The sequence below is a fragment of the Rhinoderma darwinii genome, chromosome 8 (genome assembly GCF_050947455.1).
Source record: "Rhinoderma darwinii isolate aRhiDar2 chromosome 8, aRhiDar2.hap1, whole genome shotgun sequence".
Taxonomy (NCBI): Eukaryota; Metazoa; Chordata; class Amphibia; order Anura; family Rhinodermatidae; genus Rhinoderma; species Rhinoderma darwinii.
The window spans coordinates 125,610,552-125,630,424 of NC_134694.1; the positions used below are offsets into that span (position 1 = coordinate 125,610,552).

Genomic DNA, 19,873 nt, shown 5'->3' on the forward strand with positions numbered 1-19,873 from the left:
GAGGATATAACGGGGTGCGCTGGTATTACAGGAGAGGATATAACGGGGTGCGCTGGTATTACAGGAGGATATAACGGGGTGCGCTGGTATTACAGGAGAGGATATAACGGGGTGCGCTGGTATTACAGGAGAGGATATAACGGGGTGCGCTGGTATTACAGGAGAGGATATAACGGGGTGCGCCGGTATTACAGGAGAGGATATAACGGGGTGCGCTGGTATTACAGGAGAGGATATAACGGGGTGCGCTGGTATTACAGGAGAGGATATAACGGGGTGCGCTGGTATTACAGGAGGATATAACGGGGTGCGCTGGTATTACAGGAGAGGATATAACGGGGTGCGCCGGTATTACAGGAGAGGATATAACGGGGTGCGCCGGTATTACAGGAGAGGATATAACGGGGTGCGCTGGTATTACAGGAGAGGATATAACGGGGTGCGCTGGTATTACAGGAGAGGATATAACGGGGTGCGCTGGTATTACAGGAGAGGATATAACGGGGTGCGCTGGTATTACAGGAGAGGATATAACGGGGTGTGCTGATATTACAGGTGAGGATATAACGGGGTGCGCTGGTATTACAGGGGAGGATATAACGGGGTGCGCCGGTATTACAGGAGAGGATATAACGGGGTGCGCCGGTATTACAGGAGAGGATATAACGGGGTGCGCTGGTATTACAGGAGAGGATATAACGGGGTGCGCTGGTATTACAGGAGAGGATATAACGGGGTGCGCTGGTATTACAGGAGAGGATATAATGGGGTGCGCTGGTATTACAGGAGAGGATATAACGGGGTGCGCTGGTATTACAGGAGAGGATATAACGGGGTGCGCTGGTATTACAGGAGAGGATATAACGGGGTGCGCTGGTATTACAGGAGAGGATATAACGGGGTGTGCTGATATTACAGGTGAGGATATAACGGGGTGCGCTGGTATTACAGGAGGATATAACGGGGTGCGCTGGTATTACAGGAGAGGATATAACGGGGTGCGCTGGTATTACAGGAGAGGATATAACGGGGTGCGCCGGTATTACAGGAGAGGATATAACGGGGTGCGCTGGTATTACAGGAGAGGATATAACGGGGTGCGCTGGTATTACAGGAGAGGATATAACGGGGTGCGCTGGTATTACAGGAGGCTATAACGGGGTGCGCTGGTATTACAGGAGGATATAACGGGGTGCGCCGATATTACAGGAGAGGATATAACGGGGTGCGCTGGTATTATTGGGGTTCTGTGTGGGATATCGGGGAGGCTCCTGTCACCTTCGTTATTCTCCTCACGTTCATTTTCCCGCCCTCGCTGCTCATGTCTCGTCTTGCACTGCCCTCGTATACGCAGCCGGAAGAACACGCCCCTTACTTGTATCCAAGGCTCGCCACCTTCGTTTGCATGCGCGCTCCCGCCGCGGTCGCCAGGCTGGGGATCTCCTTGGTGACGTCATGGTGACGTCATGGTGACGCGGCTCCCCCCCCCCCCCCCGGTTTCCATGCTGCACAGGTGACGGCAGCCGCCATATTGGCGGAGCCTGTGGCTGCGGGGACCGGGAACTGGCGGCTGAGGAGGGGGGGATTCTCACCTCTCCGCTCCCCCGGTAGGAGCTGGCGGGGGGTGCGTGGACCGAGCCGCCCGTGAGGGGGATGCCGCAGCGGCTCAGTCATCTGGAGGATCCGGGGATGAACATGGAAGTATACGGGACCGGCGGGAGTGAGGTGTGTCCGCTGCCTGTGTCATGTCTCTCCTCATACCCTGCCTGTATCATGTCTCCTCATACCCTGCCTGTATCATGTCTCCTCATACCCTGCCTGTATCCTGTGTCTCTCTCCTCATACCCTGCCTGTATCCTGTGTCTCTCTCCTCATACCCTGCCTGTATCCTGTGTCTCTCTCCTCATACCCTGCCTGTATCCTGTGTCTCTCTCCTCATACCCTGCCTGTATCCTGTGTCTCTCTCCTCATACCCTGCCTGTATCCTGTGTCTCTCTCCTCATACCCTGCCTGTATCCTGTGTCTCTCTCCTCATACCCTGCCTGTATCCTGTGTCTCTCTCCTCATACCCTGCCTGTATCCTGTGTCTCTCTCCTCATACCCTGCCTGTATCCTGTGTCTCTCTCCTCATACCCTGCCTGTATCCTGTGTCTCTCTCCTCATACCCTGCCTGTATCCTGTGTCTCTCTCCTCATACCCTGCCTGTATCCTGTGTCTCTCTCCTCATACCCTGCCTGTATCCTGTGTCTCTCTCCTCATACCCTGCCTGTATCCTGTGTCTCTCTCCTCTTACCCTGCCTGTCTGTCTCTCCTCATACCCTGCCTGTATCCTGTGTCTCTCCTCATACCCTGCCTGTATCCCGTCTCTCCTCATACCCTGCCTGTATCCTGTGTCTCTCTCCTCATACCCTGCCTGTATCCTGTGTCTCTCTCCTCATACCCTGCCTGTATCCTGTGTCTCTCTCCTCATACCCTGCCTGTATCCTGTGTCTCTCTCCTCATACCCTGCCTGTATCCTGTGTCTCTCTCCTCATACCCTGCCTGTATCCTGTGTCTCTCTCCTCATACCCTGCCTGTATCCTGTCTCTCTCCTCATACCCTGCCTGTATCCTGTGTCTCTCTCCTCATACCCTGCCTGTATCCTGTGTCTCTCTCCTCATACCCTGCCTGTATCCTGTGTCTCTCTCCTCATACCCTGCCTGTATCCTGTGTCTCTCTCCTCATACCCTGCCTGTATCCTGTGCCTCTCCTCATACCCTGCCTGTATCCTGTGCCTCTCCTCATACCCTGCCTGTATCCTGTGTCTCTCCTCATACCCTGCCTGTATCCTGTGTCTCTCCTCATACCCTGCCTGTATCCTGTGTCTCTCCTCATACCCTGCCTGTATCCTGTGTCTCTCCTCATACCCTGCCTGTCTCTCCTCATACCCTGCCTGTCTCTCCTCATACCCTGCCTGTCTCTCCTCATACCCTGCCTGTCTCTCCTCATACCCTGCCTGTCTCTCCTCATACCCTGCCTCTCTCTCCTCATACCCTGCCTCTCTCTCCTCATACCCTGCCTCTCTCTCCTCATACCCTGCCTCTCTCTCCTCATACCCTGCCTCTCTCTCCTCATACCCTGCCTGTATCCTGTGTCTCTCCTCATACCCTGCCTGTATCCTGTGTCTCTCCTCATACCCTGCCTGTATCCTGTGTCTCTCCTCATACCCTGCCTGTATCCTGTGTCTCTCCTCATACCCTGCCTGTATCCTGTGTCTCTCCTCATACCCTGCCTGTATCCTGTGTCTCTCCTCATACCCTGCCTGTATCCTGTGTCTCTCCTCATACCCTGCCTGTATCCTGTGTCTCTCCTCATACCCTGCCTGTATCCTGTGTCTCTCCTCATACCCTGCCTGTATCCCGTCTCTCCTCATACCCTGCCTGTATCCTGTGTCTCTCTCCTCATACCCTGCCTGTCTCTCCTCATACCCTGCCTGTCTCTCCTCATACCCTGCCTGTATCCCGTCTCTCCTCATACCCTGCCTGTATCCTGTGTCTCTCTCCTCATACCCTGCCTGTATCCCGTCTCTCCTCATACCCTGCCTGTATCCCGTCTCTCCTCATACCCTGCCTGTATCCCGTCTCTCCTCATACCCTGCCTGTATCCCGTCTCTCCTCATACCCTGCCTGTATCCCGTCTCTCCTCATACCCTGCCTGTATCCCGTCTCTCCTCATACCCTGCCTGTATCCCGTCTCTCCTCATACCCTGCCTGTATCCCGTCTCTCCTCATACCCTGCCTGTATCCCGTCTCTCCTCATACCCTGCCTGTATCCCGTCTCTCCTCATACCCTGCCTGTATCCCGTCTCTCCTCATACCCTGCCTGTATCCTATGTCTCTCCTCATACCCTGCCTGTATCCCGTCTCTCCTCATACCCTGCCTGTATCCTGTGTCTCTCCTCATACCCTGCCTGTCTCTCCTCATACCCTGCCTGTCTCTCCTCATACCCTGCCTGTCTCTCCTCATACCCTGCCTGTCTCTCCTCATACCCTGCCTGTCTCTCCTCATACCCTGCCTGTCTCTCCTCATACCCTGCCTGTCTCTCCTCATACCCTGCCTGTCTCTCCTCATACCCTGCCTGTCTCTCCTCATACCCTGCCTGTATCCTGTGTCTCTCCTCATACCCTGCCTGTATCCTGTGTCTCTCCTCTTACCCTGCCTGTCTGTCTCTCCTCATACCCTGCCTGTATCCTGTGTCTCTCCTCATACCCTGCCTGTATCCTGTGTCTCTCCTCATACCCTGCCTGTATCCTGTGTCTCTCTCCTCATACCCTGCCTGTATCCTGTGTCTCTCTCCTCATACCCTGCCTGTATCCTGTGTCTCTCTCCTCATACCCTGCCTGTATCCTGTGTCTCTCTCCTCATACCCTGCCTGTATCCTGTGTCTCTCTCCTCATACCCTGCCTGTATCCTGTGTCTCTCTCCTCATACCCTGCCTGTATCCTGTGTCTCTCTCCTCATACCCTGCCTGTATCCTGTGTCTCTCTCCTCATACCCTGCCTGTATCCTGTGTCTCTCCTCATACCCTGCCTGTATCCTGTGTCTCTCCTCATACCCTGCCTGTATCCTGTGTCTCTCCTCATACCCTGCCTGTATCCTGTGTCTCTCCTCATACCCTGCCTGTATCCTGTGTCTCTCCTCTTACCCTGCCTGTCTGTCTCTCCTCATACCCTGCCTGTATCCTGTGTCTCTCCTCATACCCTGCCTGTATCCTGTGTCTCTCCTCATACCCTGCCTGTATCCTGTGTCTCTCCTCATACCCTGCCTGTATCCTGTGTCTCTCCTCATACCCTGCCTGTATCCTGTGTCTCTCCTCATACCCTGCCTGTATCCTGTGTCTCTCCTCATACCCTGCCTGTATCCTGTGTCTCTCCTCATACCCTGCCTGTATCCTGTGTCTCTCCTCATACCCTGCCTGTATCCTGTGTCTCTCCTCATACCCTGCCTGTATCCTGTGTCTCTCCTCATACCCTGCCTGTATCCTGTGTCTCTCCTCATACCCTGCCTGTATCCTGTGTCTCTCCTCATACCCTGCCTGTATCCTGTGTCTCTCCTCATACCCTGCCTGTATCCTGTGTCTCTCCTCATACCCTGCCTGTATCCTGTGTCTCTCCTCATACCCTGCCTGTATCCTGTGTCTCTCCTCATACCCTGCCTGTATCCTGTGTCTCTCCTCATACCCTGCCTGTATCCTGTGTCTCTCCTCATACCCTGCCTGTATCCTGTGTCTCTCCTCATACCCTGCCTGTATCCTGTGTCTCTCCTCATACCCTGCCTGTATCCTGTGTCTCTCCTCATACCCTGCCTGTATCCCGTCTCTCCTCATACCCTGCCTGTATCCTGTGTCTCTCTCCTCATACCCTGCCTGTCTCTCCTCATACCCTGCCTGTCTCTCCTCATACCCTGCCTGTATCCCGTCTCTCCTCATACCCTGCCTGTATCCTGTGTCTCTCTCCTCATACCCTGCCTGTATCCCGTCTCTCCTCATACCCTGCCTGTATCCCGTCTCTCCTCATACCCTGCCTGTATCCCGTCTCTCCTCATACCCTGCCTGTATCCCGTCTCTCCTCATACCCTGCCTGTATCCCGTCTCTCCTCATACCCTGCCTGTATCCCGTCTCTCCTCATACCCTGCCTGTATCCCGTCTCTCCTCATACCCTGCCTGTATCCCGTCTCTCCTCATACCCTGCCTGTATCCTATGTCTCTCCTCATACCCTGCCTGTATCCCGTCTCTCCTCATACCCTGCCTGTATCCTGTGTCTCTCCTCATACCCTGCCTGTCTCTCCTCATACCCTGCCTGTCTCTCCTCATACCCTGCCTGTCTCTCCTCATACCCTGCCTGTCTCTCCTCATACCCTGCCTGTCTCTCCTCATACCCTGCCTGTCTCTCCTCATACCCTGCCTGTATCCTGTGTCTCTCCTCATACCCTGCCTGTATCCTGTGTCTCTCCTCATACCCTGCCTGTATCCTGTGTCTCTCCTCTTACCCTGCCTGTCTGTCTCTCCTCATACCCTGCCTGTATCCTGTGTCTCTCCTCATACCCTGCCTGTATCCTGTGTCTCTCCTCATACCCTGCCTGTATCCTGTGTCTCTCCTCATACCCTGCCTGTATCCTGTGTCTCTCCTCATACCCTGCCTGTATCCTGTGTCTCTCCTCATACCCTGCCTGTATCCCGTGTCTCCTCATACCCTGCCTGTATCCCGTGTCTCCTCATACCCTGCCTGTATCCTGTGTCTCTCCTCATACCCTGCCTGTATCCTGTGTCTCTCTCCTCATACCCTGCCTGTATCCTGTGTCTCTCTCCTCATACCCTGCCTGTATCCTGTGTCTCTCTCCTCATACCCTGCCTGTATCCTGTGTCTCTCTCCTCATACCCTGCCTGTATCCTGTGTCTCTCTCCTCATACCCTGCCTGTATCCTGTGTCTCTCTCCTCATACCCTGCCTGTATCCTGTGTCTCTCTCCTCATACCCTGCCTGTATCCTGTGTCTCTCTCCTCATACCCTGCCTGTATCCTGTGTCTCTCTCCTCATACCCTGCCTGTATCCTGTGTCTCTCTCCTCATACCCTGCCTGTATCCTGTGTCTCTCCTCATACCCTGCCTGTATCCTGTGCCTCTCCTCATACCCTGCCTGTATCCTGTGTCTCTCCTCATACCCTGCCTGTATCCTGTGTCTCTCCTCATACCCTGCCTGTATCCTGTGTCTCTCCTCATACCCTGCCTGTCTCTCCTCATACCCTGCCTGTCTCTCCTCATACCCTGCCTGTCTCTCCTCATACCCTGCCTGTCTCTCCTCATACCCTGCCTGTCTCTCCTCATACCCTGCCTGTCTCTCCTCATACCCTGCCTCTCTCTCCTCATACCCTGCCTCTCTCTCCTCATACCCTGCCTCTCTCTCCTCATACCCTGCCTGTATCCTGTGTCTCTCTCCTCATACCCTGCCTGTATCCTGTGTCTCTCTCCTCATACCCTGCCTGTATCCTGTGTCTCTCTCCTCATACCCTGCCTGTATCCTGTGTCTCTCTCCTCATACCCTGCCTGTATCCTGTGTCTCTCTCCTCATACCCTGCCTGTCTCTCCTCATACCCTGCCTGTATCCTGTGTCTCTCCTCATACCCTGCCTGTATCCTGTGTCTCTCTCCTCATACCCTGCCTGTATCCTGTGTCTCTCTCCTCATACCCTGCCTGTATCCTGTGTCTCTCTCCTCATACCCTGCCTGTATCCTGTGTCTCTCTCCTCATACCCTGCCTGTATCCTGTGTCTCTCTCCTCATACCCTGCCTGTATCCTGTGTCTCTCCTCATACCCTGCCTGTATCCTGTGTCTCTCCTCATACCCTGCCTGTATCCTGTGTCTCTCCTCATACCCTGCCTGTATCCTGTGTCTCTCCTCATACCCTGCCTGTATCCTGTGTCTCTCCTCATACCCTGCCTGTATCCTGTGTCTCTCCTCATACCCTGCCTGTATCCTGTGTCTCTCCTCATACCCTGCCTGTATCCTGTGTCTCTCCTCTTACCCTGCCTGTCTGTCTCTCTCCTCATACCCTGCCTGTATCCTGTGTCTCTCCTCATACCCTGCCTGTATCCTGTGTCTCTCCTCATACCCTGCCTGTATCCTGTGTCTCTCCTCATACCCTGCCTGTATCCTGTGTCTCTCCTCATACCCTGCCTGTATCCTGTGTCTCTCCTCATACCCTGCCTGTATCCTGTGTCTCTCCTCATACCCTGCCTGTATCCTGTGTCTCTCCTCATACCCTGCCTGTATCCTGTGTCTCTCCTCATACCCTGCCTGTATCCTGTGTCTCTCCTCATACCCTGCCTGTATCCTGTGTCTCTCCTCATACCCTGCCTGTATCCTGTGTCTCTCCTCATACCCTGCCTGTATCCTGTGTCTCTCCTCATACCCTGCCTGTATCCTGTGTCTCTCCTCATACCCTGCCTGTATCCTGTGTCTCTCCTCATACCCTGCCTGTATCCTGTGTCTCTCCTCATACCCTGCCTGTATCCTGTGTCTCTCCTCATACCCTGCCTGTATCCTGTGTCTCTCCTCATACCCTGCCTGTATCCTGTGTCTCTCCTCATACCCTGCCTGTATCCTGTGTCTCTCCTCATACCCTGCCTGTATCCTGTGTCTCTCCTCATACCCTGCCTGTATCCTGTGTCTCTCCTCATACCCTGCCTGTATCCTGTGTCTCTCCTCATACCCTGCCTGTATCCTGTGTCTCTCCTCATACCCTGCCTGTATCCTGTGTCTCTCCTCATACCCTGCCTGTATCCTGTGTCTCTCCTCATACCCTGCCTGTATCCTGTGTCTCTCCTCATACCCTGCCTGTATCCTGTGTCTCTCCTCATACCCTGCCTGTATCCTGTGTCTCTCCTCATACCCTGCCTGTCTCTCCTCATACCCTGCCTGTCTCTCCTCATACCCTGCCTGTCTCTCCTCATACCCTGCCTGTCTCTCCTCATACCCTGCCTGTCTCTCCTCATACCCTGCCTGTCTCTCCTCATACCCTGCCTGTCTCTCCTCATACCCTGCCTGTCTCTCCTCATACCCTGCCTGTCTCTCCTCATACCCTGCCTGTCTCTCCTCATACCCTGCCTGTATCCTGTGTCTCTCTCCTCATACCCTGCCTGTATCCTGTCTCTCTCCTCATACCCTGCCTGTATCCTGTCTCTCTCCTCATACCCTGCCTGTATCCTGTCTCTCTCCTCATACCCTGCCTGTATCCTGTGTCTCTCCTCATACCCTGCCTGTATCCTGTGTCTCTCCTCATACCCTGCCTGTATCCTGTGTCTCTCCTCATACCCTGCCTGTATCCTGTGTCTCTCCTCATACCCTGCCTGTCTCTCCTCATACCCTGCCTGTCTCTCCTCATACCCTGCCTGTCTCTCCTCATACCCTGCCTGTCTCTCCTCATACCCTGCCTGTCTCTCCTCATACCCTGCCTGTCTCTCCTCATACCCTGCCTGTCTCTCCTCATACCCTGCCTGTCTCTCCTCATACCCTGCCTGTCTCTCCTCATACCCTGCCTCTCTCTCCTCATACCCTGCCTCTCTCTCCTCATACCCTGCCTGTATCCTGTGTCTCTCTCCTCATACCCTGCCTGTATCCTGTGTCTCTCTCCTCATACCCTGCCTGTATCCTGTGTCTCTCTCCTCATACCCTGCCTGTCTCTCCTCATACCCTGCCTGTATCCTGTGTCTCTCTCCTCATACCCTGCCTGTATCCTGTGTCTCTCTCCTCATACCCTGCCTGTATCCTGTGTCTCTCCTCATACCCTGCCTGTATCCTGTGTCTCTCCTCATACCCTGCCTGTATCCTGTGTCTCTCCTCATACCCTGCCTGTATCCTGTGTCTCTCCTCATACCCTGCCTGTATCCTGTGTCTCTCCTCATACCCTGCCTGTATCCTGTGTCTCTCCTCATACCCTGCCTGTATCCTGTGTCTCTCCTCATACCCTGCCTGTATCCTGTGTCTCTCCTCTTACCCTGCCTGTCTGTCTCTCCTCATACCCTGCCTGTATCCTGTGTCTCTCCTCATACCCTGCCTGTATCCTGTGTCTCTCCTCATACCCTGCCTGTATCCTGTGTCTCTCCTCATACCCTGCCTGTATCCTGTGTCTCTCCTCATACCCTGCCTGTATCCTGTGTCTCTCCTCATACCCTGCCTGTATCCTGTGTCTCTCCTCATACCCTGCCTGTATCCTGTGTCTCTCCTCATACCCTGCCTGTATCCTGTGTCTCTCCTCATACCCTGCCTGTATCCTGTGTCTCTCCTCATACCCTGCCTGTATCCTGTGTCTCTCCTCATACCCTGCCTGTATCCTGTGTCTCTCCTCATACCCTGCCTGTATCCTGTGTCTCTCCTCATACCCTGCCTGTATCCTGTGTCTCTCCTCATACCCTGCCTGTATCCCGTCTCTCCTCATACCCTGCCTGTATCCCGTCTCTCCTCATACCCTGCCTGTATCCTGTGTCTCTCTCCTCATACCCTGCCTGTCTCTCCTCATACCCTGCCTGTCTCTCCTCATACCCTGCCTGTCTCTCCTCATACCCTGCCTGTATCCCGTCTCTCCTCATACCCTGCCTGTATCCTGTGTCTCTCTCCTCATACCCTGCCTGTATCCCGTCTCTCCTCATACCCTGCCTGTATCCCGTCTCTCCTCATACCCTGCCTGTATCCCGTCTCTCCTCATACCCTGCCTGTATCCCGTCTCTCCTCATACCCTGCCTGTATCCCGTCTCTCCTCATACCCTGCCTGTATCCCGTCTCTCCTCATACCCTGCCTGTATCCCGTCTCTCCTCATACCCTGCCTGTATCCCGTCTCTCCTCATACCCTGCCTGTATCCCGTCTCTCCTCATACCCTGCCTGTATCCCGTCTCTCCTCATACCCTGCCTGTATCCCGTCTCTCCTCATACCCTGCCTGTATCCTATGTCTCTCCTCATACCCTGCCTGTATCCCGTCTCTCCTCATACCCTGCCTGTATCCTGTGTCTCTCCTCATATCCTGCCTGTATCCTGTGTCTCTCCTCATACCCTGCCTGTCTCTCCTCATACCCTGCCTGTCTCTCCTCATACCCTGCCTGTCTCTCCTCATACCCTGCCTGTCTCTCCTCATACCCTGCCTGTCTCTCCTCATACCCTGCCTGTCTCTCCTCATACCCTGCCTGTCTCTCCTCATACCCTGCCTGTCTCTCCTCATACCCTGCCTGTATCCTGTGTCTCTCTCCTCATACCCTGCCTGTATCCCGTCTCTCCTCATACCCTGCCTGTATCCTGTGTCTCTCCTCATACCCTGCCTGTATCCTGTGTCTCTCTCCTCATACCCTGCCTGTATCCTGTGTCTCTCTCCTCATACCCTGCCTGTATCCTGTGTCTCTCTCCTCATACCCTGCCTGTATCCTGTGTCTCTCTCCTCATACCCTGCCTGTATCCTGTGTCTCTCTCCTCATACCCTGCCTGTATCCTGTGTCTCTCTCCTCATACCCTGCCTGTATCCTGTGTCTCTCTCCTCATACCCTGCCTGTATCCCGTCTCTCCTCATACCCTGCCTGTATCCTGTGTCTCTCCTCATACCCTGCCTGTATCCTGTGTCTCTCCTCATACCCTGCCTGTATCCTGTGTCTCTCTCCTCATACCCTGCCTGTATCCTGTGTCTCTCTCCTCATACCCTGCCTGTATCCTGTGTCTCTCTCCTCATACCCTGCCTGTATCCTGTGTCTCTCTCCTCATACCCTGCCTGTATCCTGTGTCTCTCTCCTCATACCCTGCCTGTATCCTGTGTCTCTCTCCTCATACCCTGCCTGTATCCTGTGTCTCTCTCCTCATACCCTGCCTGTATCCTGTGTCTCTCTCCTCATACCCTGCCTGTATCCTGTGTCTCTCTCCTCATACCCTGCCTGTATCCTGTGTCTCTCTCCTCATACCCTGCCTGTATCCTGTGTCTCTCTCCTCATACCCTGCCTGTATCCTGTGTCTCTCTCCTCATACCCTGCCTGTATCCTGTGTCTCTCTCCTCATACCCTGCCTGTATCCTGTGTCTCTCTCCTCATACCCTGCCTGTATCCTGTGTCTCTCTCCTCATACCCTGCCTGTATCCTGTGTCTCTCTCCTCATACCCTGCCTGTATCCTGTGTCTCTCTCCTCATACCCTGCCTGTATCCTGTGTCTCTCTCCTCATACCCTGCCTGTATCCTGTGTCTCTCTCCTCATACCCTGCCTGTATCCTGTGTCTCTCTCCTCATACCCTGCCTGTATCCTGTGTCTCTCTCCTCATACCCTGCCTGTATCCTGTGTCTCTCTCCTCATACCCTGCCTGTATCCTGTGTCTCTCTCCTCATACCCTGCCTGTATCCTGTGTCTCTCTCCTCATACCCTGCCTGTATCCTGTGTCTCTCTCCTCATACCCTGCCTGTATCCTGTGTCTCTCTCCTCATACCCTGCCTGTATCCTGTGTCTCTCTCCTCATACCCTGCCTGTATCCTGTGTCTCTCTCCTCATACCCTGCCTGTATCCTGTGTCTCTCTCCTCATACCCTGCCTGTATCCTGTGTCTCTCTCCTCATACCCTGCCTGTATCCTGTGTCTCTCTCCTCATACCCTGCCTGTATCCTGTGTCTCTCTCCTCATACCCTGCCTGTATCCTGTGTCTCTCTCCTCATACCCTGCCTGTGTCTCTCTCCTCATACCCTGCCTGTGTCTCTCTCCTCATACCCTGCCTGTGTCTCTCTCCTCATACCCTGCCTGTGTCTCTCTCCTCATACCCTGCCTGTGTCTCTCTCCTCATACCCTGCCTGTGTCTCTCTCCTCATACCCTGCCTGTGTCTCTCTCCTCATACCCTGCCTGTGTCTCTCTCCTCATACCCTGCCTGTGTCTCTCTCCTCATACCCTGCCTGTGTCTCTCTCCTCATACCCTGCCTGTGTCTCTCTCCTCATACCCTGCCTGTGTCTCTCTCCTCATACCCTGCCTGTGTCTCTCTCCTCATACCCTGCCTGTGTCTCTCTCCTCATACCCTGCCTGTGTCTCTCTCCTCATACCCTGCCTGTGTCTCTCTCCTCATACCCTGCCTGTATCCTATGTCTCTCCTCATATCCTGCCTGTCTCTCCTCATACCCTGCCTGTATCCTGTGTCTCTCCTCATACCCTGCCTGTCTGTCTCTCCTCATACCCTGCCTGTATCCTGTGTCTCTCCTCATACCCTGCCTGTCTGTCTCTCCTCATACCCTGCCTGTCTCCACGTCTCTCCTCATACCCTGCCTGTATCCTGTGTCTCTCCTCATACCCTGCCTGTATCCTGTCTGTCTCTCCTCATACCCTGCCTGTCTGTCTCTCCTCATACCCTGCCTGTCTGTCTCTCCTCATACCCTGCCTGTCTGTCTCTCCTCATACCCTGCCTGTCTGTCTCTCCTCATACCCTGCCTGTCTGTCTCTCCTCATACCCTGCCTGTCTCCACGTCTCTCCTCATACCCTGCCTGTCTCCACGTCTCTCCTCATACCCTGCCTGTATCCTGTGTCTCTCCTCATACCCTGCCTCTCTCTCCTCATATCCCGTCTCTCTCCTCATATCCCGTCTCTCTCCTCATATCCCGTCTCTCTCCTCATACCCTGCCTGTCTCGCCTCATACCCTGCCTGTCTCCACGTCTCTCCTCATACCCTGCCTGTATCGTTTGATCTCTTGTTGTTCGTCCTGGCTGCCCCTGATGCCCTGTGTTTCTGTTTGGCCTCTGCCCTGTATGGGACTTCTGTGCATGCAATCATGCGTGTAATATGTTTCATGTTCTACTATTCATTGTTGTTGATGGCTCCATCATATATCGTGCCGCTGTACAATGTGATATTAACAATGTAATTCCAGATACAGAATGAAAGTTTCATGATACATCAGGAGTGAAAGCCTGGGCCGCATGAGCTGACAATCTATAGTCTGTGCCGTACATTGGGCTGTCGTGCTTTGTTTTATGGGGAGGGGGGGTGATTTTCTTGCTCCCGACCTGTACGCAGCACTCGCCCAGTGTGGTTGATTTCATCTCTTGTTGTGTATGGCGCGGCGTACATTCCCATGTGGCGTGTGAGACGCCGGCATTCATTATAATAGACGTTAATCTGTGCAGATATTGGGGGTGATAGTGGAGTAGTATGTCACAGGTCTCAGAACAGCATTTTGGCATACGCTGGGTCAATGTCGCCCTATGGACACGTTTGGCGCGTGAATCGGGAGCTTTCCTGGAGCTTACGCCAAACATAGTTCACAAACGTGATGTGAGCTGCGCCGTATCTGTACCGATACATTGTAGCAAACTGTCTGGATTGGAAATTTGTGCTGCTGCTTTGTTTTAGCTCAGAGTGAGCTGACCGCAAGCAGAGATCTTGACAATAGTGAGCAATTGAAACACAGTCTATTAGAAAGTTTACCTTTTATTTAGTGAAAATCCATGAAATACCTAAAACAATAGTAAATAAGTTTTTAAGTGACTTTGAATAAACTTTTGATGTATTATAGAGACTTTTCAGAAGTTTTGATCGGTGGGGGTCCGGGTGCTGAGATCCCCACCGTTTGTGAAACAAAGGTGCAGAAGAAACGACCAAAAAATTATAAAAAAAAATTTCAGTTGTACGTAGCTTTTATAGGATCTGTGGCTAACGTCTTACGCCAGAGACCACAGAAACCTTCAGACCACTTGTGGAGTCCACGCCTCGACGGGCGGCACGAGGGCGACTACACAAGATCAGGCCGGTGATGGAGGAGCTGAGAAGAATGATAGATTCTGTAGAACTTGTTCCGGGGAGGGGGGGGGGGGGGGGGCTGCTACTCGTATGAATAAATTAAAGTTCGGTTCCAGATGATTTAGGACTAGCAATGGGGGTGCCGGATATAAGCTCCGCCGCGCCTGTAGATTCGCTCCGTCAGGACAGATCCTAGAGGAACTTTCACTTCTCCCATTTGTCTTCCTCATTACTGCAAGGTCTTATACTCTCGTTACTAGGGTAATGATTGTGGCTCAGGTTGTTCGTCTACATTACCGCGCGTCGTGATCATTTAGCGAGATTGCGGGTCACGGTTGTGTTTGTTGCGTACGACTCAGTAATAAAGTGCGGATTCTGCTTTGGGGCTGAGACAGAAAATCTTTACCATCGAGTGTCATTTAAAGGGGCGCTGTAAAGAACAGTTCTGAAACTTTCTAATAGACTTTTGTTTCAGTTCCTCACCGTTTTCAGAATCTCTTCTTGCTGTCAGTGAATGGAATATCCAGAGGCTAATTAACTGTCCTGCTTAGTGCCGCTGACAGAGCTTGTTACAATGTATTATTGTAGGCAAATCTATGAGCCAAACAGAGCAGCAGCACCAACCTACAGTGCATACCTGCACTGATACAATGTAACAAGCCCTAAGCTGTGTAAGCAGGGCTAAGTTAGGACAGGTTTGAAGCCTCTCAATGTGCATATCATTACAAAGAAGTTCCTTCCAGCTCTGCCATGCGTGTGCAGCGGCTCCTTAGTTTTGGGTATCTTGGTGCAGCCGCTGCTCTCCACTGGTGTAATACCCTGACCTCATGCAGTGACTTGTCAAATGAGAACTAAAAGTGGAAAACCCCTTTAAGACTCCCTAGGGATTAGTTTCTATTGTCGGCTCCTGCTTTGTGAGTTGTCATGTTTTGCAGCACATAGTCTCTGCTTTATGGTATAATTAATGGCAAAAATGAAAATTCCTCCCGATCATTAATCAGCGGCTCAATGAAGTTCTGGAGTGACAACCAATTGTGTCAGAAATGTGCTCCGAGCAGTTCTCCCTTCCCCCTCTCCTGCCCATACATTGCTTTACACAGCAGGGGGCGACACTGAGCACTGGGATTGGTACTTCTGTGCTATATCCTGAGGCCTGGAGGGAGAACTTTATATTATTTTATTATTGGTTCAGGATTGCAGGAGAATATTACTGATATTCTGGATAAATATAAACCCTGTGTCATGCCGTGTGACCTCCCTCGTCGTGGTGCAGGAATGTGACGCCCTCTGCCGCTGCGCACATCTTTAATCCCCGAGATCTCAGCTGCTCCCAGCAAACTCTGTACTGGGGACGTGATTTCACTCAGATGACATTAAAAGCATTTCACACCACCGTTCCATACAATGTCCTTCATTTGCTGCACGTCACCGGCGCAGAGCAACATCCAAACTCGCTGCACCGTAGTTCTGGAGGTTCATGTCACAGAGGATGTGTGCGGTGTCCTCGGGTAATTCTCCTGTCACACGCTTCTCATTCCTTTTTCCACTTTTATGGCCGGCTCTGTTTTGGGGGGCGCGGGCCGCATCTGTGGTGGGGGGCGCGGGCCGCCTCTGTGGTGGGGGGCGCGGGCCGCCTCTGTGGTGGGGGGCGCGGGCCGCCTCTGTGGTGAGGGGCGCGGGCCGCCTCTGTGGTGGGGGGCGCGGGCCGCCTCTGTGGTGGCGGGCGCGGGCCGCCTCTGTGGTGGCGGGCGCGGGCCGCCTCTGTGGTGGCGGGCGCGGGCCGCCTCTGTGGTGGCGGGCGCGGGCCGCCTCTGTGGTGGGGGGCGCGGGCCGCTTCTGTGGTGGCGGGCGCGGGCCGCCTCTGTGGTGGCGGGCGCGGGCCGCCTCTGTGGTGGCGGGCGCGGGCCGCCTCTGTGGTGGCGGGCGCGGGCCGCCTCTGTGGTGGCGGGCGCGGGCCGCCTCTGGGGCAGTCTGTTCTGGTGGGGTCACGCACTTATGTTGATCCTCCTTATTTACGTTGTGGTCACATGTGACGGTAAATTTTAATTTTATCCCAAAATCACGGCAAAACTGCTAATTGATTCGGGGCATGTGAACACAGCCGTAAACTAGATGAGGAAACGTGTTTCCGACAGCTGGAAATTATCTTTTTTTCAGACGTGGTCTCCGTGATTGTCGTAACATTAGGAAACCGGCGCCGCCGCTGATCTTTCCACATGGGGTGATATAAACTTTCAGTGATAATAAGATCAGTGCAGACTTGTTTCCACGGCTGGTGCTGGGGATATTCTTCTTTATTTTCCTCTGTTATCAGCTGGTTTGGTGCTGGAGTCGCTCCTCTCTCTTTTGTAATCTGTTGTCATCCTCAGGTGGAGCTATTTTTACACTTTTTTTCACCTTAGTCACCTCGTCCCGGGAACATTGTGGTTTGGGTGTGGGTTTCCAGAAGAGTTTAGTGTTAAGCAGGAGGAGCAGAGAACGTGAACTCCTCAGGACTCCCCGCAGGGAGACGCCGCCGCCGCCACTCAGGTGCGTTCTCCACCGCAGCACCTGCCGCTATGAGGGGCAGCGCTGGAAGGACAAGGACTGATCGGGAGTCTTAATGATTTCTCTTAGTTTTTAGATTTTCTTAACATTTTTATTGTGTGTTGTTCGGGTTTGTGAGGTCAGTTCACATCTGGTTTATTTTCTGTATTTTTTGTGAAGCGTTTGTAGGAGTTTGATAACTTCAGTTTTTTAGGATCTTATAACTTTCCGGTTAGTCGGATGGTTTTCTGACTGCGACCCCCACCAGTCACCAGGACGGCGGTGGTGGTCCCCTTTCTCAGGAGTGCAGTAATTCTCTATAGAGGACAGGGACCGCTGGGCACGCTCGCTCCACTGTTAGTGATTTCCTCCACACATCTATACCCAGACCTCTGCCCTAAAGCATGGGCCCAGGGGCTCCCGCTTTCAGGATTAGTGGAGGGTCCCAGCTGTCGTACCCCTCGGATCAGACATTTATGATTAATTCACAAGTGTCTATATTCGGGGTCATTGTTATTGAACTGGCCACTTCCATGGGTGGAGAATACGGGCTGCGTCCCATAGAGGGTGATTTATATTTATCCTGGACCCCCACAATCTGTCATTGATCAGTGAGGGATAATCATCTCCACCATGCGCCGACTCCTCCACCCCTCGGTTTAATTGGATATTTTGGGAAAAATCTAGTGAAACGTCTTTACTTCGGCATCAGTGGGACTTGAGGTGCCAGATTATCGGACGTTCCTTGGTGAATTTCCTCGTCTTCTGGTCTTATAATAAACTGGATCTCAGATCTGTAATATTGTCAGACTCTCTGGATTATCTGATCACCGTGGATGATGATGATTGTAGTTGCTGTGTTTTGGGGAGCAGCTGGTGTTCTGGTTTCGCAGCTCCACTGTCGCTGTCCGTGGGTGGAGGTCACTGGGATAATTACTATGTCTCACTGCTCAGAAATTCCTGCAGGAGAATCCCAACCTGCGACTTCACCCTGCGTGTGAATCCTGTCCCCTTTAATGAGCGCCGTCCTCGTCAGGCAGAGACACGCAGCTCTGTCACACTAACAGCCTCAGGATGTGGTTGTCGCTGTCTGTGCTCTGATAGACCAGTCACACTAAGCTGGAGCGGATGGCGGACATGTAGGAGAACCCCCAACATCTATCTACCAACCACCTGTATTTATACCACCTGCAGCGGAGGCGCACTTTATTTCTCTGTCCTGTTCCATGCGCCTCCCCCTTCATGGCAGGACCGACATCTCTGCTCATCCTGAGCGTCCTGGTTCATGAATAAATGGAAAGCTGACATAGCCAGTGCAGAAGATCCTACTGAGAGTTGTAGTTTTGCAACTACCGTCCTACACCAGGAGCATAAAAGCTTTAGTTCAGCTTCAAGGATCATCTCATTGTGGCAGCAACAAAGGTCCTTCATAGGCTCCCTTGTTAGGATGGGACTTATGACTCTCTTCATCCTGGTGCATGAATAGAATGTTAGTACTGCAGTAAAGACTGACACACAAGCAAATTAGTGAAGGGGCATGCAACTCTGTATCACAATGAAAAGTGTTGGGAAAACCGGGTTACAACGCATGGATATGGAATATTAGTAGACTATAGAGGAAAATAAAAGATCCGGCCACCTGAAAGTCTCACATTGCTCTCCGCTGATATAGGGAAAATTGTTTTATTAGAATTTCCATTTAAGAATAAGTCAGTGTTCTGCCTCCATTTTTTTGGCTGCTGCACCCTCTGTGCGTTACCCATAATAAGTTCCGTTTCGTGCATCCATTATCGGCTGCTTGTGTGCAGAAATGTCCGTTTTTTGGGCATGTAATGGATTATTGCAGCTTTGATGTGATGCATTGATTATCAGCGCTTCAGCTGGAGAAATGTTATGTGATGTTCTCCTGCTTTCCTGTCTGCAGGATGAGATCATCTCTACCACTTCCAGCTCCGCGCAACCTCCACTAAACACGAGCCCCAGCATGGAAGAGTGTATTGTGATATCACCAAGATGTTAGTAGCCCCCACAGCTCCTGCACTGACCGGTATCGCCTATAGTTACCCCCATAAAAATATTTAAATACCCCCATGACCCCCCATTATACAGTTAGATAAAGAACGAATCACTGTCTACATACATTACTTATCCTGTACTGATCCTGAGTTACATCCTGTATTATACTCCAGAGCTGCACTCACTATTCTGCTGGTGGAGTCACTGTCTACATACATTACTTATCCTGTACTGATCCTGAGTTATATCCTGTATTATACTCCAGAGCTGCAATCACTATTCTGCTGGTGGAGTCACTGTGTACATACATTACATTACTTATCCTGTACTGATCCTGAGTTATATCCTGTATTATACTCCAGAGCTGCACTCACTATTCTGCTGGTGGAGTCACTGTGTACATACATTACATTACTTATCCTGTACTGATCCTGAGTTACATCCTGTATTATACTCCTGAGCTGCACTCACTATTCTGCTGGTGGGGTCACTGTACATACATTACATTACTTATCCTGTACTGATCCTGAGTTATATCCTGTATTATACTCCAGAGCTGCACTCACTATTCTGCTGGTGGAGTCTCTGTGTACATACATTACATTACTTATCCTGTACTGATCCTGAGTTACATCCTGTATTATACTCCAGAGCTGCACTCACTATTCTGCTGGTGGAATCACTGTGTACATACATTACATTACTTATCCTGTACTGATCCTGAGTTACATCCTGTATTATACTCCAGAGCTGCACTCACTATTCTGCTGGTGGAGTCACTGTGTACATACATTACATTACTTATCCTGTACTGATCCTGAGTTATATCCAGTATTATACTCCAGAGCTGCACTCACTATTCTGTTGGTGGAGTCACTGTGTACATACATTACATTACTTATCCTGTACTGATCCTGAGTTACATCCTGTATTATACTCCAGAGCTGCACTCACTATTCTGCTGGTGGAGTCACTGTGTACATACATTACATTATTTATCCTGTACTGATCCTGAGTTATATCCTGTATTATACTCCAGGGCTGCACTCACTATTCTG

General features: G+C 52.3%; 1 protein-coding gene across 1 annotated transcript in view; it reads left to right on the forward strand.

The window, feature by feature from the left end:
* The first annotated feature begins 1,495 nt into the window (after nucleotides 1-1,495).
* RPS6KA6 (ribosomal protein S6 kinase A6) overlaps nucleotides 1,496-19,873 on the forward strand; it is a 64,809-nt gene continuing 46,431 nt past the window's right edge. The window contains exon 1 of the mRNA XM_075836619.1: nucleotides 1,496-1,725. Within this exon, the coding sequence (XP_075692734.1) occupies nucleotides 1,654-1,725 (72 nt within the window). The 5' untranslated portion in view covers nucleotides 1,496-1,653. The remainder of the gene's footprint in view (nucleotides 1,726-19,873) is intronic.